Source organism: Engystomops pustulosus, chromosome 5, assembly GCF_040894005.1.
Source record: "Engystomops pustulosus chromosome 5, aEngPut4.maternal, whole genome shotgun sequence".
NCBI classification, from domain to species: Eukaryota; Metazoa; Chordata; class Amphibia; order Anura; family Leptodactylidae; genus Engystomops; species Engystomops pustulosus.
Genome location: NC_092415.1, coordinates 88,886,779 through 88,912,740, shown reverse-complemented (window position 1 = coordinate 88,912,740; position 25,962 = coordinate 88,886,779). Strand labels below are relative to the sequence as shown.

General features: G+C 40.5%; 1 protein-coding gene across 3 annotated transcripts in view; it reads right to left on the bottom strand.

Moving 5' to 3' along the window:
- The window catches only part of PHACTR1 (phosphatase and actin regulator 1), a 215,192-nt gene extending 189,516 nt beyond the window's left edge, over positions 1–25,676 (bottom strand). The window contains exons 1-2 of one of the 3 annotated variants that reach the window (XM_072152611.1): positions 25,547–25,676; positions 22,914–23,012 (exon numbers count right to left, since the gene is read on the bottom strand). In XM_072152611.1, the coding sequence (XP_072008712.1) occupies positions 22,914–22,977 (64 nt within the window). In that variant the 5' untranslated portion in view covers positions 22,978–23,012; positions 25,547–25,676. Of the gene's footprint in view, positions 1–22,913; positions 23,013–24,803; positions 24,948–25,546 lie in introns of those variants that run through there. The other 2 variants (XM_072152613.1, XM_072152610.1) reach the window with 2 other exon arrangements.
- Between the last annotated feature and the right edge of the window lie 286 nt (positions 25,677–25,962).

Here is a 25,962-nt window from a genome sequence, read left to right as displayed (position 1 = left end):
GCTGCTGCTGCTGCTGGACATGTTATCATCTGCTACAAATAACATCCAGTGTCGTTTCAATGACAGCAACCTTTTTATATACAGTGAATCATCTTATTATTTGTATATGATGTGGCAGATTTTTAGCCTTTCTTTTAAGTGGCTCCATAGGTGATATCAAGTATGACACAAAATCAATGTGGTACTCTATTTACCTGTCACTGTCTGTATCAATGTAAATATGAAAAATATCTGTACAAAAACATCATAAGAACAGATGTCAAGTGTACATAACTATGTGTGTATATAAATATATATATATATATATATATATATATATATATATACACACATAAATTTACATGTATACAGTATAAATAACTATACTCTACATAAATGCTTGCTGTAAGCAAAAAGGAATTCCTCTTCCATAACATATAGCACCATACTGTCTTCAGGAAAGATCTGTTTATATTTTGGCAGTTTTTTCCCTAAAGACAAATACATGTATTGCTATTGATAGTATGGCAAGTGGGCAGAGTGATTTATCAGCTCTGTTAAGTTCCTGAATATTGCTTGGTCATTCACCTATACCTGTTCTGTTCATGGCTAAGACCCTGAAAGAAGAGCTTGCAGGAAAATGTAGCTTTATACCATTAACAAAATTGCATCAATCCTATCTGAAAGTATCATCTAAAGTGTAGATTGATCTATCTCTATACATATGGCTAAATTTACACTACAAAAGTTAAAAAAGTGAAGAATGGAGGTTTAACGGAGGTGGAACCTATCAGTCAAATATTCCATTGACATCAATGTAAATTTTATGTCATCCGTTTAGATGGATCCGTTATCCATGTATTTTTTTAAAACGTAGAAAAAGTCCTACAGCCTCCGTAATTTTTTCCATCCAAAAATCACATGGATGGCGGATCTCTGTCTAAACAGAACATAGCGGCTGTCAATGGGATTTTTTACTTATGCGTTCACCCTCCGTTAAACCTTTGTTCTTTATTAACGGAAAGAACGGAACGGATGGAATGAACGGTAGTGTGAAAAGATCCTATAAAGTATATTGTTTTATTTTCAATTATTGATTTTATTTTTATATACTTTTCTATTTGTTTTGCTTGTAATCAAAAAGAGGATCTTTTAACAGTTTTCATCACATTCTGCTAACCATCCCCCCGCAAGTTAAATAATTGTGAAATCAGACCATTACTGCAGGGAAATTAAAGGAGATGTATGACCAGGATCGAGGTTTGTAAACCAAGCACACAGACATACTGGAGTGTGCCTTGTCTGGCAAGATCTGCTTTTCATTAAGCTTCCTATGCCCTTGTTTTTATGAAGAAAGGCTTTAACGAGTATGCAAATGAGCCTGAGGGGATAGAAGCTTAGTTAACATCTATGTAAAGGCTTATTTGCCCTTTTTTGTTGATGTCCTTTAAAGCTGGTTTTTGGCTGGTTTCTGGCATGGGTGGAATTGGTGTAGAATTTCAGCTGTGGACATTATGCAGTGATACCACTACATGTGTCTCCAGCTTTCATTAGGTTTTTAAAGATGAATACATTTACTCAATTCAGAAATGAACGACTATTTAGAAGCTTAAAGGGGTTGTCTGTGTTTAAGAAATAATTGGGGCAGGCTATTTAAAAAAAAAAAAGTGGACTCATGTCCCGCGCCCCAGTCCGTTTGATCTTTGCACCGGTTCGTTTAAAGGGGAGCACAGGCCGGTTGAGCGCTGCTCAACCCTCCCCTCTCCACAGAGCTAGATCATAAGGGGGGCTCCCACCACTTTGCCCCCCCAAGGGGCCCCCACCAAATGCAGGTGAATCGCCAACAGTCTATTTGGCCCCTGTATGTAGTTATAGGGGGTGTATATAGTTATTATAGGGGGACTGTATATAGTTATTATATGGGGACTCTATATAGTTTTTATATGGGGACTGTATATACTTATTAAAAGGGGTATATGTAGTTATAGGGGGCTGTATGTAGTTATAGGGGGCTGTTTGTAGTTATAGAGGGACTGTATATAGTTATTATAGGGGGAGCTGTATATATTTATTGCTGGGGGAGCAGTATATAGTGATTTCTGGGGGAGCTGTATATATTTATTGCTGGGGGAGCAGTATATAGTGATTTCTGGGGGAGCTGTATATAGTGATTGCTGGGGGAACTGTATATAGTGATTGCTGGGGAGCTGCATATAGTGATTGCTGGGGGAGCTGTATACAGTGATTGCTGGGGGAGCTGTATACAGTGATTACTGGGGGAGCTGTATACAGTGATTACTGGGGGAGCTGTATATAGTGATTGCTGGGGGAACTGTATATAGTGATTGCTGGGGAGCTGCATATAGTGATTGCTGGGGGAGCTGTATACAGTGATTGCTGGGGGAGCTGTATACAGTGATTACTGGGGGAGCTGTATACAGTGATTACTGGGGGAGCTGTATATAGTGATTTCTGGGAGCTGTATATAGTGATTGCTGGGGGAGCTGCATATAGTGATTGCTGGGGTAGTTGTATATAGTGATTGCTGAGGGCTGTATATAGTGATTGCTGGGGGAGCTGTATACAGTGATTGCTGGGTGAGCTGTATATAGTGATTGCTGGGGGAGCTGTATATAGTGATTGCTGGGGGAGCTGTATATAGTGATTGCTGGTGGAGTTGTATGTAGTGATTTCTAGGAGCTGTATATTGTGATTGCCTGGGGGAGCTGCATATAGTGATTGCTGGGGGAACTGTATATAGTGATTGCTGGGGAGCTGCATATAGTGATTGCTGGGGGAGCTGTATACAGTGATTGCTGGGGGAGCTGTATACAGTGATTACTGGGGGAGCTGTATACAGTGATTACTGGGGGAGCTGTATATAGTGATTGCTGGGGGAACTGTATATAGTGATTGCTGGGGAGCTGCATATAGTGATTGCTGGGGGAGCTGTATACAGTGATTGCTGGGGGAGCTGTATACAGTGATTACTGGGGGAGCTGTATACAGTGATTACTGGGGGAGCTGTATATAGTGATTTCTGGGAGCTGTATATAGTGATTGCTGGGGGAGCTGCATATAGTGATTGCTGGGTAGTTGTATATAGTGATTGCTGAGGGCTGTATATAGTGATTGCTGGGGGAGCTGTATACAGTGATTGCTGGGTGAGCTGTATATAGTGATTGCTGGGGGAGCTGTATATAGTGATTGCTGGGGGAGCTGTATATAGTGATTGCTGGTGGAGTTGTATGTAGTGATTTCTAGGAGCTTTATATTGTGATTGCTGGGGGAGCTGCATATAGTGATTGCTGGGGGAGCTCTATATAGTGATTGCTTGGGGCTGTATATAGTGGTTGCTGGGGGAGCTGTATACAGTGATTGCTGGGGGAGCTGTATTCAGTGATTGCTGGGGGAGCTGTATACAGTGATTGCTAGGGGAGCTGTATATAGTGATTGCTGGGAGAACTGTATACAGTGATTGTTGGTGGAGCTGTATACAGTGATTGCTGGGAGAGCTGTATACAGTGATTGCTGGGGGAGCTGCATATAGAGATTGCTGGGGTAGTTGTATATAGTGATTGCTGAGGGCTGTATATAGTGATTGCTGGGGGAGCTGTATACAGTGATTGCTGGGTGAGCTGTATATAGTGATTGCTGGGGGAGCTGTATATAGTGATTGCTGGGGGAGCTGTATATACCCTGTTTCCCCTAAAATAGAACATCCCCCGAAAATAAGACCTAGTGCAATTTTGTTCAATCTAAGAAATATAAGGCCTCCCCTGTAAATGAGACCTATCAGCAGTCATTGCTACAGCTGCCCCCAAGCCATACATTAGTATTACTGACTGTAGCAGGACAAATACGCTACAAGCAGCTACATGGACATGAAGAGGTCATTTAAGGAAAGTGCCATTGCTAAACATGAGAGATTTAGGCCAAATATTCCATTAGTTCAGAGTTTGTTATACGGATGTTTGAGAATTTGATTTTTTGTTCACCAATAAATGTAAAATCTTGTTCATGGAAAAATAAGACGTCCCCTGAACATAAGACCTAGTCCCTCTTTCGTAGCAAAAATTAATATAAGACGCTGTCTTATTTTCGGGGAAACAGGGTAGTGATTGCTGGTGGAGTTATATGTAGTGATTTCTAGGAGCTGTATATTGTGATTGCTGGGGGAGCTGCATATAGTGATTGCTGGGGGAGCTCTATATAGTGATTGCTTGGGGCTGTATATAGTGATTGCTGGGGGAGCTGTATACGGTGATTGCTGGGGGAGCTGTATTCAGTGATTGCTGGGGGAGCTGTATACAGTGATTGCTAGGGGAGCTGTATATAGTGATTGCTGGGTGAGCTGTATACAGTGATTGTTGGTGGAGCTGTATACAGTGATTGCTGGGGGAGCTGTATACAGTGATTGCTGGGGGAGCCGTATATAGTGATTGCTGGGGGAGCTGTATACAGTAATTGTTGGGGGAGATGTATACAGTGATTGCTGGGGGAGCTGTATACAGTGATTGCTGGGGGAGCAGTATATAGTGATTGCTGTGGGAGCTGTATACAGTGATTGCTGGGTGAGCTGTATACAGTGATTGTTGGTGGAGCTGTATACAGTGATTGCTGGGGGAGCTGTATACAGTGATTGCTGGGGGAGCCGTATATAGTGATTGCTGGGGGAGCTGTATACAGTAATTGTTGGGGGAGATGTATACAGTGATTGCTGGGGGAGCTGTATACAGTGATTGCTGGGGGAGCAGTATATAGTGATTGCTGTGGGAGCTGTATACAGTGATTGCTGGGGGAGCTGTATACAGTGATTGCTGTTCCCTGTCTGGACTACATTTAATGGGGGCCCCCACCATATTTTGCGCCATGGGGCCCCCACCAAACTTAATCCGGCCCTCCCTCTCCATATGGACGCCTAGTGCCCGGTCATATGTACAGGGAAAGATAGAGCATATAGGTCTCCACAACAGCTGTGTGCAAGGGACCTTATAACCTCAGTGAGCAATAAAAACTGACACATTCCCTGCTAAATTTGCCATGACCAAGTTTTCTTCGGTTGTGACTGATTTATCCAACTAATCCATGTGTTGAAGACTATTGGCTTAAATAAAGTGCGAAAGAACTCCACCCACCAGCAGACACAGGGTTAAACTTTTGCAATAGGTTGCCAGATTTAATACCCTCTAATATAAACCAGTTCTAGGGAAAGGGGGGTGAATTTAATTTTAATTTTTTTTTTTTTTTTTTTACTATTTTTCAGAACCCCTAGGGCAGTGGTGGCGAACCTATGGCACAGGTGCCAAAAGTGGCACTCTGAGCCATTTCTGTGGGCACTCAGACCATTGCCCAAGTTCACCAAATATGACCAAATCCACCAAATATTCCTGCAGTCCCAGGCAACTTAAGAGATGCTGCTCTCAGCGCTATTTTAAAGCAACACTTCCTTGGGTGTTCGGAACTGCGGGAAAAGTGAGAAGGTGTTGACAGAACTGCATTATCTTTGGAGGTCCTCCTGCTGGACCAACCATTCTTCCTCTACAGAGAGACCCTGGAGAGAAGCTATAATAAGAGTCTGAATTTGCTCTCCTTCTTTCAACTGTATTGGTGGTCTTGGGGGGCTGATACGATTAAAAGATGTGGAAGAACAGGTAGCATTAAGTTACAGTTTAAAAGACATGTTGGCACTTAATGGTAAATAAGTGGATTTAGTTTGTAGTTTGGGCACTCAGTCTCTAAAAGGTTTGCCATCACTGCCCTAGGGTAATTTAAACCTAGGTTGTCTGATCCTACCATATACTGCCATGCTTTTTGCACATAATCTATTATAATGTGCAAATCACAAACAGTAATAGATGGCCTAAAATATGACAGCCTTTAATGTTGCCGGCAGCTTTGCACCAATCGCGGTTGTTAGCAAGGGGTGTTTGCTGCATCATGCAGCAAACAGCTGATGAGTATGAAGAGGGCTCAGCCCTTGACCCCTCTTCATACTTCCTCTTCTGCTACAGGATGTTCAGGAACGTCCAAATTTGGTAAGGGGTAAATGTTCCTGTGCTTTACTGTTGTTTTCTATCTTGCACTGCAGCCATATCTTACATATTTAACCAGCATTTTCAGATTGTACTACATTGAGATCAGTTTTGTCTAACATTATTATTATTATTCTTACCAGAGAAAAGCAGAATGTATATGTAATAGCTATGTCAACTACCGTACCAGCAATATCAATTGTGACCAGAAGGTGTCTCTACAACATTATGCATTAACTGTGTATGTTTTACCATTAGTTACATGTTTTCTATGCTTTTGTAGTGGCAAAGAAGAACATCACAGAATATGTTCTATGCTGCAAATCGCTAGAGTGTTGTCTACTAGAACTTGCATAGCTGTTAAAAAAACCCACAATACCTTAGTTTACTAGCTATAATGTACAACAATATCAAATCATAGATATATTATAAATCAAGCAATAAATAGAACAATGTATAATAAAACATTTAAAAAAGATAATAGGAAAAATAACATTAAATTGAATAATAATTATATACCTGGAAATTCTGAGGCCTCCTAATGCCGTAGGAATATGCACAGAATTCAAACCTTTACTGTGTACAGGCACAGGGCAGAAACACCTGATAATGGCCCACTCCAGCACTGGCAGAGCCCCCTTCATGCCCCCTTGGGGTGGTGATAGTGTAAAAGAGATAATAATAGCAATTGCTGGTGGTCTGCTAGCAATTGCGATTATTTCAGGGCTTCTATACCAGTTTTGAGGCATAGAAGGCCTTATAAATGTCACCCATTGTCTTTTTGGAAGCTTTCCATCCAGTCTAAGGTATAGAGCAGTGGTGGCGAACCTATGGTACGGGTGCCAGAGGTGGCACTCTGAGCCCTTTCCGTGGGCACTCAGGCCATTACTGCAGGACAGAGTTCACCAAACAGGACCAAATCCACCAAATCTTTCTTCAGTCGCAGACAACTTATGAGATGCTGCTCTCAGGGCTATTTTAAAGCGACACTTCACTGGCTGTTTGGAACTGAGGGAAAAGTGAGATGGTGTTGACAGAACTGCATTATCTATGGAGGTCATCCTGCTAGACCCACCATTCTTCCTGTACAGAGAGACCCTGGAGAGAAGCTATTTGCCCTCTTTCTTTCAACTGTATTAGTGGCATTAGGCGGCCGATACAATTGAAAGATGTGGAAGGACACATAGCAGTAAGTTAATGCTTAAAATGCCACGTTGGCACTTCACGGTAAATAAGTGGATTTTGGTTGTAGTTTGGGCACTCAGTCTCTAAAAGGTTCGCCATCACTGGTATAGAGCAATCTGGATCAGGTTACGTTATTGTATTTCTCCCAAGTCTTTAGGTCCTCTTTTTGTAAACTCCAGATGGACCTTCATGTATCTTTTACAGAGGATTGTAGATTGTTACAAATTGCAGTGACGGGTGAAGTTGGGGTAGTTTTCACATCTGCACATAGGATCTTTAGAGCTCAGTCATTGCTTTTTGGTCACCTCTCTTAACAAGTTACTTTTACCCCAATTGAGTGGCCTGTCAGGTGTAAGAGTCCTGGCTGTTCCATACTTTATCCTTTTAAAAATTTTGGAGACCACTAGGATCTTGGGAACTTGAAGTACAGCAGACACCCTTCTATAAATCTGTGCCTCCACACAATCCTGTCTCTACTCTACAGACAGTTATTTTATCCTCATGGCTTGGTTTTTGCTCTTATTCGCATACATAGACAGGAACGTGTTTCCCAAAACTATGTCAAATAAACTGAATTTACAATAGTGGAACTCCAGTCAAGAAGAAGAAACAAGAAAAATGCTGCAACCTGATTTAAAGGTTCTGAAGACTTTCTGAATGGCTGAACGTGGTCCTCTTTAAAACAATTTGGAGATTTTAGTGATAAATAGTGCATCAATTTCTGAGATATATAACAACCAAGTTATGATTGAAATAAGTGAGGGTGGTCACCAATGGATAAGTTTAGGTGGAAGATGAAAGTAAATGATTACCAAAGCTATATTCATCTGAGCCTTCTTTGCAGATTTTACATAAGATCATGGACCAAAAATTCTGCATGCTATACTTTTTCAGCTTGCAAAGTAACAGACGTTTTAATGGAAGGCACTGAGGCCCCATTATAGTTAATGGGACACATTTACTTTTTTAGGTGCACCTTTAACATGGGGCGTGCAACAAAATTCTGTCAGACTTTGCATGTTAAATATGACGCATTGTCTGACTGAGCACCGAAATGTCCCCTTCAGTGCAGAAATTGTGGCGTGGACCCTTCTTAACCCCTTAAGGACACAGGGTTTTTCCGCTCATTTCTCACTCTCCAACTTCAAAAATCCATAACTTTTTCATTTTTACGTGCACAGACCTGAGTGAGGGCTTATTTTGTGCGTAACAAATTTTACTTTCCCGTAATGTTATTTATTTTAACATGCCGTGTACTGCGAAGCTGAAAAAAAATTCCAAATGTGGAAAAATTCTTGTGTAATTGTAACGAATCTCCAGAAGCCATGTAGCCTAGTGTCAAAAGAAGACCCGAGGCTACCATGGCAACCGATCGCCATATTTTACACGCCGCAATGACAGGGTTAATAGCCGCGATCGGTGCAAGCACCGACCGCGGTTATTAGCGGTGGGGGTTTTCTGCAAAATGCAAAAACCCCCACCTTTGTATGAAGAGGACTCAGCCGGTGAGCCCTCTTCATACACTCCTTATACCTACGGCGCAGAGCGTTAAGGGGTTAAATACCTGTGCAAGCAGTTTGTACCAGAAAGAAACTGGTGCATGACCCTTAGTAAATGTTCCCCAATGTCTTTTTTGGGCATGGTTGGTGTCCATTATTTCACACTTCTGATATTTATTTTATTCCCATTGTTCTGCTACAAAATGGAGTAAAGGGAAATACCCAACAACAGTAGTATGAACTAAAATTCATATTTACACTTTAAAGATGACCATGAGGGGTTTAAAGGAAATCAACCATTTTAAACAAATAAACACCTAAAAATACTCACCTGCACTCCTCTTCATCTTGATCTAGGTGCTGTCCTCCGTTAGTATTGGCACTCAGGGATCACCTAGAAAACAAACTTATAATTAGCAGGCAGGTGAGCATTATTATTATGCATGTACATGTTGGGAGAGGGAGGTGGCGAAGGCATGCATAATTAGAAGACTGAGGAGCCGGACATCTTCTCCCCGTGCTCTGGCCTGCTAATTGTACGTTTCTTTTCTAGGTGATCCCTGCGTGCCAAGGCTAATGGAAGACAGCGCCTGGATCATGATGAAGAGGAGTGCAGGTGAGTATTTTTAGAATTTTTGAATTGTGTTTTTGAATGATTTCCTTTAAATGCCAAACAATAGAGAGACTACTTTAAAGCCCAAGAAGAATAGTTTGGAGCCACTGATCACCACTTCTGCCATCTAGCTGATGAGAATTAGAGCACTGTCAGAGAGAAAATGCTGCCTGTATGAAGGATCATTTAAAAAAAAAAACTATATTAAATATCTCATAAAACTGTATATGTTAGAGCTATCAATAGCCCAAAAATGTGGAAGCCCAACACAAAATACACAAAACAGGCTTGGATTCACTTGGGATCATTTCTCCAAGCATCTAGTTAATTTACAATACTGTCGGGGTATTAGTTTACAGATGGTGTATCTACTCAACACCCCCTCAGTTCATATAGGATGCTAGAGAACTACTGCATTTTCTTACACTGTACTGCCAATTAGTAGTGCTTACATAGAGTTATAGGACATAACAAAAACTCTAATGAAAGTGATATATTGGGGTGTTCAAACTCAAACAGTGGCCCCAAAATTCCAACAAGAAGAAATGTTGTTTAAAAAAAAATGCATGTTATAATGCTGTTAAGGATGCATGAAGGGGCCGAGCCAAGCCCTCTTCATACATGTTGGGTGTTGGCTGCATACCAGTGACATGTTAACCATCTAACTGCCGCCCATGGGATCGTTGCTCATCGTGACATCATCCATTCCCGTTGCAGGACCTATAATTCGGCGGCATCTATAACAGAGGCAGATCCATAGCACATTCTCCATATACTGCAATACTATAGTATTGAAGTAAATTATAGGAGTGATTAGACCCCCAAGTTACCCGTGGGAATCTAAAATGTAGTAAAGAAAAAAAAAATTCAAATCAATGCTTCTCCCTAGAACTGATTTTCTCTTTTAAAAACAAAAATAAGAGAAGGTGGATGGTGTTTGTAACAATTAAGAAGAACACTATATTAGACCTCAAAAAGGGGCATTAAGAATGGGGGGGGGGCTTTAGAAAGTTGGTTTCTAGGGAAAAGGGGAAATTGAAAAAAGGGGGACATTTAATGGAGGGGGTGAGAGAAAATAGGCATTTTTAAAAGGAGGCCAACAGAAAAGGGGGTATTATATAGTGTAGGGGAGTGTATTATACTACACTAGGGAGTTGGGTTTGTGCTGGTGCTTGTGAACTGAAAATATTTATATATCCTAGTTCATAGATACTCATAATGTTTGGAAATTGCTAAATGTTTGCTTTCTGGAGAGAGGCAGTGTGAGCTTTCATTAAGTCTGAAGAATATTTCCTTGACAAATATGATTGACCTGACCTATATAGGATTTGGTTGGATGAAGCAAATGGAAGTAATGGGCCATAGTTGAAAAATGAAGATGGGTTGAGAGATGGCTTTTTGAGATGGGTGGGATGCTTGAATATTTAATGGAAGAGAGAAAAGTGGCGAAGGTTATCAGTTGGTTAAAGAGACAGGTCAAAGTTGGAAAAAGCACAGTGTTGAATTTGGGGACCAGGTGTGATCAGGAGTGATGTAAGCCTGTAGGTTTAGTGTGTAGGGCAGCACACATAAATAAGACATTTATGAGTTGTGGCAGGACCAGTCAGCCGAAGATCCACACAAGACAAAATTAAGCTTGTCAAAACTGCCGTGAATCCCTCAAACACTGAGGGGGCAGAAGTAGCCAAGTAATTGTATCAAAAAAGATAGATCTGCAGAAGTATGTTTGTTGAGATGTGGGGTCTTCTGGCCGTTAAAAAAAAATAAATCTTTACTCAGGCTTCAGGTCCAAAGAAAAGGCTTGCATTTATTTGCACAAAAATAAAATGTACAGAACAAAAATGCTGATAATTCAGGGGATAGATTGCAGCTACCTTGGAACAAGCAGCTCCCCTGTGGTCAGATCAGACACTCTGACCTAGAGACAATCCATGTACACACAGGTGTCATTAAATACCCAACTATTTCCCTTGAGTTTTAAAGGGATACACCCCTGGGTTGCACCTTTAACAACAAACATCACACAAAGATATATTTCTTACTTAATATACATAATGCCACAATACAATATAATACACAATATAAAAATAAAAGGGGAGTTTACAATATACACAAAGTAACCAAAGTTAGAAATGCAAACATAAACCACATGGCTTCAGCTCAGCATCACCTGGCAGTAATCAGATGCAGCTATATAACCCCAGCTCACCCTCTGCTCAGGTTTTGCACACACACAGGTAAGATCAGGTAATGCTGAGTGGTGGCTGCTGAACTGGTTTGTCTGGTGAAACAATAGTGGACAGAGACAAAGGTTTGCTGGCCAGCAGGAGGAGAAAAAGAAGAAAAGTTACAAACACACAGAGAAGACAAACAGTTCACCATTCACCCCTCAACATTCCTCCCTGCTTAAGTGGAAGCTTGCCCTTCCACAAAGTAGTTCTCTTGGACTTGGGTACCAAATCGGGATAAGTGATCGGCATTCTTATGCCGACTCCCTGGTTTGTACTGTACCAAGAACCGGTAAGGCTGTAAGCCCAAGTACCAACGTGTTAGACGAGCATTGTTACCCTTCATTGTATTCAACCAAAATAAAGGATGATGGTCAGAAATTAACACAAATTCTTTACCCAATAGATAATAACGTAGACTTTCTATGGCCCATTTTATGGCTAAACATTCCTTTTCTATTTTAGAATAGTTTAGTTCTCTGGGGAACAGTTTTCTGCTAATATACAGAATTGGATGTTCTTCTCCATCCTGCATTTGGCAGAGAACAGCCCCGATACCCCTTTCTGAGGCATCAACCTGGACTTGAAATGGCAGAGTAAAATTCGGGTTATTTAATACAGGTGCACTACACAATTTCTCTTTTAAAGTATTAAATGCTTTTTCACACTCAGGTGTCCATTCCACAAGGTTCTTTTTTGTTTTCTTTGTAAGATCACTTAAAGGGGCGGCTAAATCAGAAAAATTTGGAATAAATCGGCGGTAATAGCCAGCCAGCCCTAAAAATGACCTCACTTCCTTCTTTGTTTTTGGAGTTGGGGCATCCTTTACAGCTGTAATTTTTGAAATTTCTGGTTTAATTTTCCCACCACCTACAATGTATCCAAGATAAGAGGTTTCTTTCTGAGCTATGGTACATTTTGTTGGATTGATTGTAAGTCCAGCTTTAGCCAAGGCTGAGATGACATTTTCCAGATGCAAAAGATGAGACTTCCAATCAGAACTAAAGACAATGACATCATCAAGGTAAGCGGCACAGTATGAGGAGTGTGGTCTGATTACTGTATCCATTAGCCTTTGGAATGTAGCAGGGGCATTATGGAGGCCAAATGGCATACAGGTAAACTGAAACAAGCCCTGTGGGGTGGCAAAAGCTGTTTTTTCACGGGAATTACCTTCAAGTGGTATCTGCCAATAGCCCTTAGTCAGATCAAATGTAGATATATACTGGGCTTTTCCAAAGCTACTTATTAGGTCATCAATATGGGGCATAGGGTAGCTGTCAAATTTTGAGATCTGATTGAGTTTTCTAAAATCAATACAGAATCTAATGTCCCCATTTTTCTTGGGTACAACAACAATGGGGGAGCACCAAGGACTGCAGGATGGTTCAATGACCCCTAATTTTAGCATGTTTTGAACTTCCATGTCCATCACAGGCTTCAGTTTTTCAGGCACCCTGTAGGGTTTCTGACGTATTGGTTTGGCATCACCAGTGTCAATCACATGTTGGACTAACTTGGTGTGACCTGGTGTAGAGACAAAGGTGTGTTCATGCTTCTGCAACAAATGGTCTAAGTCTTTATTCTGGTCATCAGAAAGTTCACTTCCCCTCTGAATATCAGAGACATGAGAACTAACGGGGGACAGAATAGAATAAGCCTGATCAAGAAGATTTGGATGACATTCTGAAAGAATTGTACAGGCCACATTTGGTCTATCAACCCATTTTTTTAAGTAGATTGGCATGGAAGATTTTCTTTTCCTGAACCCTGCCAGGCATAAAAATCTCATAATCTACTGGACCAGTTTGACGCAAGACATCAAAGGGTCCCTGCCACTTTGCTAGCAATTTGTTATCAGATGTTGGCAGTAACAGTAGAACCTTATCCCCGGGTATAAAACATTTATCTTTAGCATTTTTATCATACCATTGTTTCATGTGGGATTGTGCATCTGTAACATTGACCTTCACAAACTCTGCTAACTCGGCAAGTTTGTCCCTCATTGAGATGACATACTCCACTAAGGTTTTTTGGTCTGGGCTAGGGTTTTCCCAGTGTTCTTTGATCACATCCAGTGGTCCCCTTGGTCTTCTACCATAGAGTAACTCAAAGGGAGAAAAACCAGTGGATGCCTGTGGAACCTCTCTATAGGCAAACAAAACATATGGGAGCAACTGATCCCATTGTTTTGGATATTGTTCCACAAACTTGCAAAGCATTCTTTTAAGCGTCTGGTTGAAGCGCTCCACCAAGCCATCTGTTTGTGGATGATAGGGAGCAGTTCTTACTGCCTGGATTCCTAAAAGCTGATGGATTTGCTTCATTAAGTTGGACTGAAAATTTGAACCTTGGTCTGTTAGAATTGTGTGAGGAATACCCATCTGACTGAAAAACTTCATCAGTTCCTCTGCAATTCTTTTTGTGGTGATAGTTCTTAAGGGAATAGCCTCTGGATAGCGGGTCATGTAATCACTTATAACTAAAATATATTGGTTACCTTTTTTACTTTTTTCAAGAGGACCAACTATATCCAGAGCTATTCTTTCAAAGGGAGTATCAACCACAGGTACAGGGATCAGCTTACATTTTTTGTTACCTGGGGAAACAAACTGACATTCAGGACAAGAGTCACAAAAACTGGCAACATCTGCATGTACTTTAGGCCAAAAGAATCGAGTTAGTATCCTTGACAGTGTTTTATTCCTACCCAGGTGTCCAGATAGCGGTATACTATGAGATACTTTCAGAATTGACTCCCTGTATTCAGAGGGAACCACAAGTTGCCATACTTTTTCTTTTGTCTTTGGATGCTCACAAACCCTATACAAGAGGTCATTTTTTAAAGTGTACATAGGAAACTGTTTGGGTTCCCCTTCATTTTTAACCTGAGAAAATGCTGAAGCAAGGGTGCCATCTTGTTTTTGTTTAACGGACATATTTTCCCACTTTAGGGATCCTTTTTCTAAGAGAGAATGCGCAGACCGCCATTTCGCACGAGAAAGGCGCATTTCTCTCCTAGAAAGGTGACCTTTGCCACTACCATGGAAAACATCATCGTGCAATGGAAATATGTCACCCAGAGATTCTGCATCAGACACCTTTTTAACTTGAGACCTTGTGGTCACAGCAGAAGTTACACTGTCACTTTTAATCATGCTACAAAAACCAGGTAGGTCTTGGCCCAAAACCACAGGATATGGCAATTTTGGGACAATTCCCATTTCTAAAGACACTTCTACATCAGCTATTTGTATAGGTATCACAGTTTTAGGGTACATCTTTTTATCACCATGCACACAGGTTAGGAACAAATGACCTGTAGTATTAGCAGAGTCCACCAAGTCTGATCTTATCAGAGACTGCTGGCTCCCAGTATCAATCAGTGCAGTCACAGTCTGGGAGTTAACAGTAACAGGTTGTAAATAGTCTCTCACAAGTCCTACACAATTTGCTGCAGACCCTTTAACTTTTTTGCTAGCTATATTGGTACAGTCTTTAGCATAATGTCCAGCTTTACCACAGGCAAAGCAAGTAAGGTCTTTATGCTGACCTTTAGATTTTACAGTCTCATGTTTTGGCTTATCAGTGATAGTATTGAAAGAAGGTCTTACCACACTTGGCTTCTGGACCAGTCCTTTCCTTGCAAGCAGATAATTTTCAGCGAGTGTCACAGCTTGCTCACCACTATCAGGCTGATGTTCCTTTACCCATATTCGCATTGGTGTAGGAAGAACCTCCAGAAACTGTTCAAGGATGATGGTCTCCAACACCTGCTGGACAGTCTTGCCCTCTGGGGGAATCCACTTGGAACATAGTTCACTCAGCTGGGTGTAGGCCTCTCTAGGTCCATCTTTATCTTGGTAACTGTAGGTCCGGAATTTTTGGCGAAAGGTTTCTGTATGTATGTTGTATCGTCTTAAAATTGCAGTTTTGACTTTTTTATAATTTTCAGCGTCATCAGTCCTCATCTGGCTATATGCCTGCTGTGCTTTGCTGGTGAGGAATGGCACTAAATGAAGGACCCATTGATCTTCAGGCCACTTGTTTGCTTGAGCCACTCTTTCAAATACTTTTAGATATGACTCTATATCATCAGTCTCTGTTAGCTTGGTCAGCTTTAATTTTGTGGCAGGAGAAAGATTTTGCTGCATGGCTTGTAGTGCCTGGATAAACTGTTCATCTCTCCTTGCTCTTTCCACCTCTTGTTGCTTGATGTCAATTCTGCGTTGCTCCTCCTCCTTGTCTCGCCTCCATTGCTCTTTTTCACGGTAGAATTTTTCCTCCTCTTTTCTACGTTGATCACTTAACTCTTGGCGCTGGACCAACCATACAAGGAGTTCCTCCATGCTTTTTGGAGCAGTTGCACTCACTGGTGGATCAGTACCAGCTGCAGCGCCCTCCTCTGGAATCACAGGTTTGCATACCTCTGGCTGGGTGCTCTCCATCTCCAATACAGGAACTGCTTTTGCCTTTTGGCGAGATCCTTCTACCAGTTTGGGACGTGCAGATGCTTTAGCGCGCTGCGGTGGTCTAGCAGACTGCGTCGTTATAAACCTCCTGGTACGTCCTGCCATCAGCTGAGTAGTAAACTGTACTTAGTCCAGTACAAACAGCCATCCCACTGCTGCCACCATATGTTGAGATGTGGGGTCTTCTGGCCGTTAAAAAAAAATAAATCTTTACTCAGGCTTCAGGTCCAAAGAAAAGGCTTGCATTTATTTGCACAAAAATAAAATGTACAGAACAAAAATGCTGATAATTCAGGGGATAGATTGCAGCTACCTTGGAACAAGCAGCTCCCCTGTGGTCAGATCAGACACTCTGACCTAGAGACAATCCATGTACACACAGGTGTCATTAAATACCCAACTATTTCCCTTGAGTTTTAAAGGGATACACCCCTGGGTTGCACCTTTAACAACAAACATCACACAAAGATATATTTCTTACTTAATATACATAATGCCACAATACAATATAATACACAATATAAAAATAAAAGGGGAGTTTACAATATACACAAAGTAACCAAAGTTAGAAATGCAAACATAAACCACATGGCTTCAGCTCAGCATCACCTGGCAGTAATCAGATGCAGCTATATAACCCCAGCTCACCCTCTGCTCAGGTTTTGCACACACACAGGTAAGATCAGGTAATGCTGAGTGGTGGCTGCTGAACTGGTTTGTCTGGTGAAACAATAGTGGACAGAGACAAAGGTTTGCTGGCCAGCAGGAGGAGAAAAAGAAGAAAAGTTACAAACACACAGAGAAGACAAACAGTTCACCATTCACCCCTCAACAATGTTCACTATTTCTTTTAACATTAACAGGACAGAATTTCTCCTACATTCACTCCAAATTATAGTAAAGGGACAATACCTTTATGTATTTTGACTTATTGTTTTTGGTTTCGGTAAATGAAAGTTGTCCTTAAAAAAATGCATATTTCCTTTGCCATTTTTACTTGCCATGTCTATGTATTTTTGTACTACTATGCTGCATATTGTAGTTTGTTTTGTTTAAAAATGTTATAAATAAAGCCTTTATTGTATATATAATATAAAAACTGCTTGCACAGATATTTAACCCCTTAGTGACCACCCATACAGATTTCTCCGTCGGTCACTAAGGGACCTTAGGCTAGGCCGGCGGGTTTCTTCGTCGGCCTAACCTAAGGTCTGCATGGGCCCCCTGTGCAGGGAAGAGCAGTGCCCTGGCTGTCTTATGACTGTTGGCTGTTAACCTTTTTGATCCCATGGTCAATGTTGTGACCACTGGATCTATGTACAGTAAGAGTCTCCGCCTCACGGTGCATGCAGATGCACTCACACCTGCCTGCTGCCATTTCTGAGCAAGCTCTGCACTGCTGGTTGCCCGATCCAAAGCTGAAACACTTTTAGGAGACGGTCCTGGCACTTGCTGGTCCTTCTTGGGCACCCTGTAGCCTTTTTGGCAACAATGGAACCTCTCTCCTTGAATTCCTTGATGATGCAATTGTTGACTGAGGTGCAATCTTTCTAGCTGCGATACTCTTCCCTGTTAGGCCAGTTTTGTGCAGTGCAATGATGACTGCACGTGTTTCTTTAGAGATAACCATGGTTAACAGGAGAGAAACAATGATGGCAAGCGCCAGCCTCCTTTTAAAGTGTCCAGTGGTGTGATTCTTACTTAATCATGACAGATTGCTCAAGTAACACAGGTGTGGGTGTTGATGAGGACAGGGCTGGAGATCAATCACTGAAAAGATGTTAGCTGCTCCTTTTAAGGCAGGCCTGCAATGAAGTTGAAATGTGTTTTTGGGGAAAAAGTTCATTTTCTAGGCAAATATTAACTTTGCAATTAATTGCGGTTAAGCTGATCACTCTTTATAACATTCTGGCGTATATGCAAATTGCCATTATAAAACCTGATGCAGTAGACTTTGTAAAAATCAACATTTATGTCTTTCTCAAAACTTTTGACTGTAGAAAACCGCGGCCCAGAAAATAGGAGTGGCTGGCTGATGCAACCTTGGGCACGCTATAGTCACGGTGCTTGGTATTGGGACCAGATGATGGGCCTACAGCCTTGCAGGTCTCCAGCAGGTGGTGTGCGCAAAAAAAGATGGAGGGAGAGGCAGATGAAAGAGGTTTCTCCCTGGGGCAACCCCTGATGTGTATATAGGAATCCCTGGGTGATGGAGGATGGGAAGCATGTGATGGTGAAACAGCCTGATCCAGGCATAGTAGGCTGAAAAGCTGGTAGGAGATAGCTGGTCCGTAGGAAGGGTTATTCACAGCCTGGTAGTAACTTCAGGCTGTGGTGTGTAAAGATGGAGCCAAATCTGGAGGGTGGACCTCTGCTGCAGTCTAGTCTGCTGACTGGCTACAGGTGTGAGGCAGCTGGCCTGAGATACCTCTGCTTCCTGGTAGTATGACACTGGCTTGTGCAGCACAGACAGGTGCTCACTCTCCTCTGCTTACTTTGCTGACTAAACTGCAGGACCATGTGCTCCCACCCACAAGGGGTTTTTTATAGTCCCCGAGTGAGGTGGTAGCACACCCCAATCAGCTTTCAGTTTCCTTTACAATAATACATAGAATATCATTGGTTAGTAACATTTCATGTTAACTATTGCACATGTTAACTATTGCCTTACTGACTTACCAGGCAGTGGCTTGCAATTACTAGTACTATTGGCACGAAGAAGGACATTTTCACAACACCTACCAGTCCCATGCATTGGCAAGGGTGTTGCACTTGCATTGATAGAAGCTAATATGACACTTGGCTAGATATAATGCAGAGAAAATGACTTATTTCTGTCATTTACCTAAAGATTTAATTATTTTTTCCTGTAGATGTTGAATTGACCTTTGAAAAAGTTGTAGTTTCTATGACAACTCCAGGCTTGGTGACTCATTCTTCCAACGTCTAGCAGTTGTCGCAGATATGTATCACTTTATTTCTCAACTTGTATTCTTCATAAATATAGAAATGCAGTAAAAAAGCTGCCTGACTAAGACCCATTATAAATGAAAAAATAACGGCTTCTGACGCCAGCAATATATAAAGTGTATTGTACTGTATGAATATGTAGAAAAATATTCACTCCTTGAGTGTTAGATCAATTTTCACACTGCTACCAGAGGATACAGAGTTCTGATCATACCATACAAGAGTTTTCTTTATACATGTCTCCAAACTTAATAATCTTGAAAACTTATTTTCATACAACTGTGCACCACATTAATTAACAAGCCATTTTCTTTTAGCTCTGCACTCCTGAAATAACAAACCCGAATCCCATTCTGGCAAATGAGTCACTATTCTCAAAGCGCTTCACTCCCATTGATCCTTATACACTGTGAGGTACTTTTATTTTCAGTTGTATACCTGTAATCATTCCATCTATACCTACGCATTGTATGTTGTTGAATAAAAGAAATAGAAAGAATGTCTGTCTTCTCTACTAACTACTTTTAGTGTACGTAAGGTAACCTTTTAAAAAGATGTTGTAGAAGCCCATACAGGTAGAAATGATGATGGACCGGCGCTCAAGATTATAAATAAAGAGACAGCAGTCTCTTCTGGCAAATTAAGGACTATTTATTAGTGTTGTGACGCGTTTCAGCTCCGGACCGGAGCTTTCATCAGTCATCTTTAAAAAGATGTGTTAATGGAAATTTCAAAACATTTTAATTGCTCCTATCTACCATTTATATGCAATTAATGGGGTGTAATATGGAGCCTTGTGGCCTCATTGCAGGATTATCTCTCAAAAGCTATTCATTTGGGTGTACAGACGGTCCCCGGGTTACGTTCAAGATAGGTTCTGGAGGTTTGTTCTTAAGTTGAATTTATATGTAAGTTGGAACTGTATATTTTATAATTGTAGCTTCAGCCAATTTTTTTTTTGGTCTCTATAACAATTGGATTAAAAAATGTTGGATTGTCATCATAACCAGGATTAACAATAAATCTTAATTACAGACAGCTCTGATAACTGTTATAGCTGTTTATTGTAGCCTAGGGTTGAAGTACAGGAAATGACCAATTACCAGAGGTCCGTTTGTAACTAGGGGTTGTATGTAAGTGGAGTGTTCTTAAGTGGGGGACCACTCCTACTCATCACACCTCAAAAACCATGTAAAACCATATATTTTTATCTCCCCAATCATCAGTTCTTCCATCACTCCAATGGAGGCATCCAACAGGTGTGCAGTAAGATTGATTGTAAATTCTCTGGTTTCATACATGCACCATAAATTCTGTGGGAAGCAGATTGTAGTTAAAAAAATGTTTAACTCCAAGCTTACAACTGTACCATAGGTGTTAACAGACCAGTAAACCTGAAAGCATTACACAACACATGTTCCAGATCCTGGTCCTTTAATATAGGACCTTCTTCATCATGTTAATCACAACAGGTTTTCTGTTTTCATCTGGGTTACTGAGGCAGTGGTAATAAAATAATGGAATTACCCTACACAGGCTCCCTATGCTTGCATTGTGGCCCTTGGCTAGTTCAGTGATCAGCGCTGATTGGCTGTATAATTCCAGTTGGGATTGTAATAAATCGACCAAGTCCAGTTTTCTAGTGCAAGTTATATTAAATGGTCATAGCAGAGTTTCCTAGTGCAACTTAAGTAAATTGTGGGGGTTGAAGCATCCTGCCCTAGCCCACCTTGAACCCTGCTTCACCAACTTTGCTGAGCAGGGCACAAAATCCCAAAAAGTAACAATTTTGTTTGTCCAAAACTTTAACTTTTGAGGCTGAGACTACTCAATGTAGAGGACCTAGCTAAATGACTAAAAGGGGAAATTAGCATACAGATTAACTTTTTTATAAAAAAAAATATACCTCTATTTTTACCATTTTTTTGGCAAAAGCATTCCTGTGAAGAGAACTGAAGTGTTGTTATGGGAATAAAGTGAATGAAAAATCCTTTTTAAGAGTTATCCCTAGAAGCCTGTGACATCAATTTTGCTTACACACTGTTAAAAAGATGATCTGCTACAAGTACTGTCAGTCTCTGAGTTACGTAAAGGATAGGTTTTGTAGGTTAGTTCTTAAGTTGAATTTGTATGTAAGTTGGAACTGCTATATTTTGTTTTACTCAAGACAAAGGGGGATATTTATCATACGCCAATATAGACTTACCAATATAGATCTATTAATAGTTGTGCTCCACTTAATTGATAGATACATTGAAGCCTCCTGTCTTTTACCTCATCAGTCACACATTCCTGTCCATAAAAGGGCCACCATAGATTTTGATCTTATATTCATGAATACTATTATAAGGTATAGGCAAGGAAATTGTTCATAGAAAGATAGAGATGACCCATATGCGGCCATTTTATGGTCAGGAATGTTTGGCTGAGGTAAAAGACAGGAGGCTTCAATTTACATATTAAGAAAGCAGTGCAGGACTAAATTACCTAAAATCCTACCCCCCTACAACCAAACATGAGGTTGGATGCTGCCTGTACAAAGGGTTAAAGGGAACCTATCACCAGGAGACCCATTTTTAGCACTCCCCCAGTCCCCACAGAGCATAGTACATACACTGCCAAAGTGTTTTAATATTAAAAATTGGTTTTACAGAAAAAAAGATATGTTATATTGTTATCATTAGCATTTGCTGTGTGACTAGGCAGTTGCCCACTGGGAGGAGCTGGAAAGGAGCAGTCCCCCCCCCACCCTTGGGAAACAGCTACTCCATGTGACCTTTTCAAATATATGAAAACACCCATCACTTGACGTAGCGATGCCCCATGCTCCTCCACAGCCAATCCCGAGTGCGGGGAGTTATTCATATATTTGAAAAGGTCACATGTTTCCCAAGGGTGGTGGTGGGGGGAAACTGCTCCTTTCCAGCCCCTCTCAGTGGGCAACTGCCTAGTCACATAGCAGATGCTAATGAAAGGTACAATATAACATAGCTTTTTTTCTGTAAAACCTATTTTTTATACAAAAACACTTTGGCAGTCTATGTACTATGCTCTCTGGGGGAGTGCTAAAAATGGGTCTCCTGGTGACAGGTTCCCTTTAAGCCATATAACAGATTTAAGGACATTCATGAGCAGGTCACACAATATTAAACAGTTATCACCACGACACTTCCTTCAGTAGATGAGGGCAACCCTGGTGATGAGGTCATCAATATATTCTATCTATCTTGTTTATTCATGTATATTGAGTAATCAATGTACTGTATTTTTTGGAGTATAAGGCGCACAAAAAATCCTTACATTTTCTCAGAAATCAAAGGTGCACCTTATAGTCCAGTGCGCCTTGTATATGAACCGCACTTACAGACAACAGCTGCCTTGAACTGTGCACAGGTCTGCCACCTGCTGATCATTCATCCTTATAATCAGGTGCACCTTATATATGAACCTAGACGTTTTAGCAGGCATTTATTGATGGTGCGTCTTATAATCCGGTGCGCCTTATAGTCCGAAAAATATGGTAATAAGATGTAGCAGGGGCAGGTTATAGAAACCATTTTTTCAGTTTTACTGCATATGCATAGAATAACTGCTCTTCCCTCTTGTTCTGTCATCATCTGAGTGACACATCCAATGCCTGAATAAAAAGGATCCTCCACCAGTTTTCCTACACCCACATATTTTCTCTGTGTACAAAAACAGCATTTCCTGGCAAAAGCTGTGATTCTGTTGGTATAATTACTTTCTTGGACAATCAGATAATTACACAAAATAGCACTGAAGATTGCAGCACAGCTCTAGTAGGCTATGAGCATACATATTTTCCAATAAGACAACAACAAGCAATTGTCTGTGATCTACTAAAACGCAAAAAGAAGATATTATTGCAACTAAATGAGGCAATAACATTTTTAAAAACAAAAACATATTACCTTGAGCCCCCTGGCTGAATAAAAGCCTTGGTATAGAATCTACATCTAAAAAGTTAGTCATCATTAGGTATTTTAAAGTAGTCAAATGAGGAGGAAAACCTGTAAAAGAAAGGAGAAAATAACGATTAAAAAAAGCCACTTCATTGTATTATACCTAAAGTGATTGCACTTGTTAAACCACACTTGTTAACTGTCCTGGAGGGTCTGGAAGTCTCCTGGAAATATGGGCGATCCCTTGTACTCCAAAAATATTGGACAAATCTCTCAAATTTAGTGGAACTTTTCGCTGGTGTATAGATATTTTATATGTCATATGCATATGGGATAGAGACGCTTATATGACACGTTTCTGGAATAAGTGCATTACTTTCTCGTATTGTGCCAACATCACAACAGAGGGTGAGATGGAAGTTTTGCATTCTATAAGGGTACAAATAGAAAGTCCAGCCGTAATGCAGCCGCCAGGTTGCAGAAGCCCATCACACAGTGCAAATATGTCTTTCTGCTTTCTCTAAGCATTTTCATTACACTTTAATTGTGTGTTATAACTTACCTTGCACCCTGACAGAATCCTCTGTGTAGTCCTAGGGGTTGGGATTTGGTTTGGATGCATTTAAAAAAAACATGTGACTTGTCTGTGCTGCAGACTGCTCAGCTTTCAGCCCCAACCTTTGTGCTCCTGTACAGCTCCTTCCTCTCCCACTGATGTCAGCTCACCAAGCTGTGAAGGAGAGCTGTACAGGAGGGAGGAGGATTGAATCATGTTTGAAATCTTTGGTAAAAACCAGAGGGTTGTCAAGACACAGCATGGATTAATTTAGCATAGCACGTGAATGCGATTTTGTGAAATCTCATCAATGCTACTGATACAGTACAGTACAGTACAGTGAGATAACCAACAGTGATCTAGAAGTTAATCCACTGAGGACCTTGCCTAATGCCAAAGTGATCATAACAACAGCAATGAATCATTTTCATACTAAAGTTCACTAGTGCCAGAATTGTTGCAGGAATTTCTGTGAATGTTATAAATAGGACTCTATAGCAGTGAATATGATCTATGTAAATATTTGGCGACATTAAAGCAGCTTCATCAGCTTTTCATGCTATACGTTTATTTATACTGTATATACATCTAGTTTTAAGAGATTCCTTTATTTTTTCCTTTACACAATTAGTTTTTTTCAGTCTGTTGCTAATCTTTCTGCATGAATGTGTTTTTCATTGATTTACATTGTCCCTATTTATCTGCAAGCTGTCAATATCCATACATCATGCATCCTCTATTGCAATGTTATAGGTTTATAGAGAAACATTGTTCTGGAGAGTAAATAAAAATAAAACAAATCAATAATTTGTAACTGTCTTCTGTTATTGGTTGAATATTAAAAGATTAATACTTTAGTGAATGGATCACAGCAGTCACAATTAAGTACATGGACTAAAAAGATGTCGGTACAATCAAACACACCGCTGGTAGCAATATTGATCTCCCCATGCAGCCCTGCTCTCTGTATTATAGTCTATTAACACAAGTGCTACAGAAAAGTCAATTTCATAGAACGCTTTCAATTAGGCTGTTGATTTTTATGACACATATTGCATCTATAAATACTTGCGATCCATGTAAAAGAAGTAGGGATCTTGATATATGCAGGGATGACATAGATGTGACCATTCACAGCTCAGTATCAATAATGGTTAACAGTCAATTGTTAGTCTTAGTATTTCCAATGCACTGAACCTATTAGTATTACTTTAGTCTAATGTTAAATAACCCAGGAATTTAGGAGAGATTCCACACACGAGAAGCATCTAAATAACTTTTCCATCTCAAAATGTTTTCTGATGCCCTTGATAAAGTAACGCTTAAGAGCAAGCAATACTTACTTGCAAATATAAGGAGGTGGTTGTTCCAGTCCTCAGAAATGGCTCCTAAGTCAGGCTTCTGCGATCATTGCAAAATTGCCCAGAATAAAGAACAATTTTGATTCTATGACTGGAATCAAGATGAATAATGCATAGCATCAGGCGGACTTCCTGTGATCAACTGATAAAAATGGCTAGTAGGCGTAACCATGGCAACAGAGTGCTTTAACGCCATCACTTCACTACCTACTACTTGACGTGGAGAAAATCACTGTCCCGCCCTTTAATTAAACTTATATAGGATTTGGAAAAGAAGAAACTGTGGACTTGTCTTCCCCCTGCTTGTCTATCCCTTTCTATTTCTACAATTAATAATCAAAAATCACCTTTCTCCTTCTTATACATATCAGTATCTCATTATAGATGATTGGATCTGGTAAATAATTCACTGCCTGCTCAGCTGTAACACTAATCCCTGCTATTCAGGATCTTCAAGAAAAAAAGCTGCAAAGATAAATGTAACTAGCAGTTAATGAGCTGAGATCTCCATTGATATTAATTTAGAGGATAATTGCTTTGCAATGTACAAACTGTCCTCACGTGAAAGGCATTGTGGTCAGTATTCAGTCAAGAAGTTGACAAAATTATTTAAAATAAATCCCAGATTCGTTTGCTTGAATGAATTAACACTGAAATGGCTGCAGAAGACTATGAAATAATCAACAGTAATAAGGATGCTGGAATGTAAGAAGCAGAGTACTCACCAATATGTTTGACCTCCTTACGATCCTTTGGAAAGACGTAAGGTCAAGCAGGAGGTTCCAGAGGAGAGATGAGAACTCAGATCACTTCATACATGCATGGAGCCTATGAAAGCTGAATGCTGACAGCTCTCCTGTTCCTTACAGTTTATGAAGATGTAAAACCTCCCCTCTGAATTCTGAGCAATGATGTTTGTCATTAACATGCATTACCTGCTAATTTCAGAGAGTTGAAGAGGCTTTTTATCCCCTGTTAGTATTTTGTACGTTCTTTGCCTTCCCCCTCAGATATCATTAGCACTGAAAATGACTTGTCTGCAGGTCTATGGAAGGTGGGCAGCCGAGCACATTCAGTCTTCACCTTTTGCAGAGTTTTATTTTTCCCAAAGCCTGCTGTGCTGTAATTGTGATTATATAGA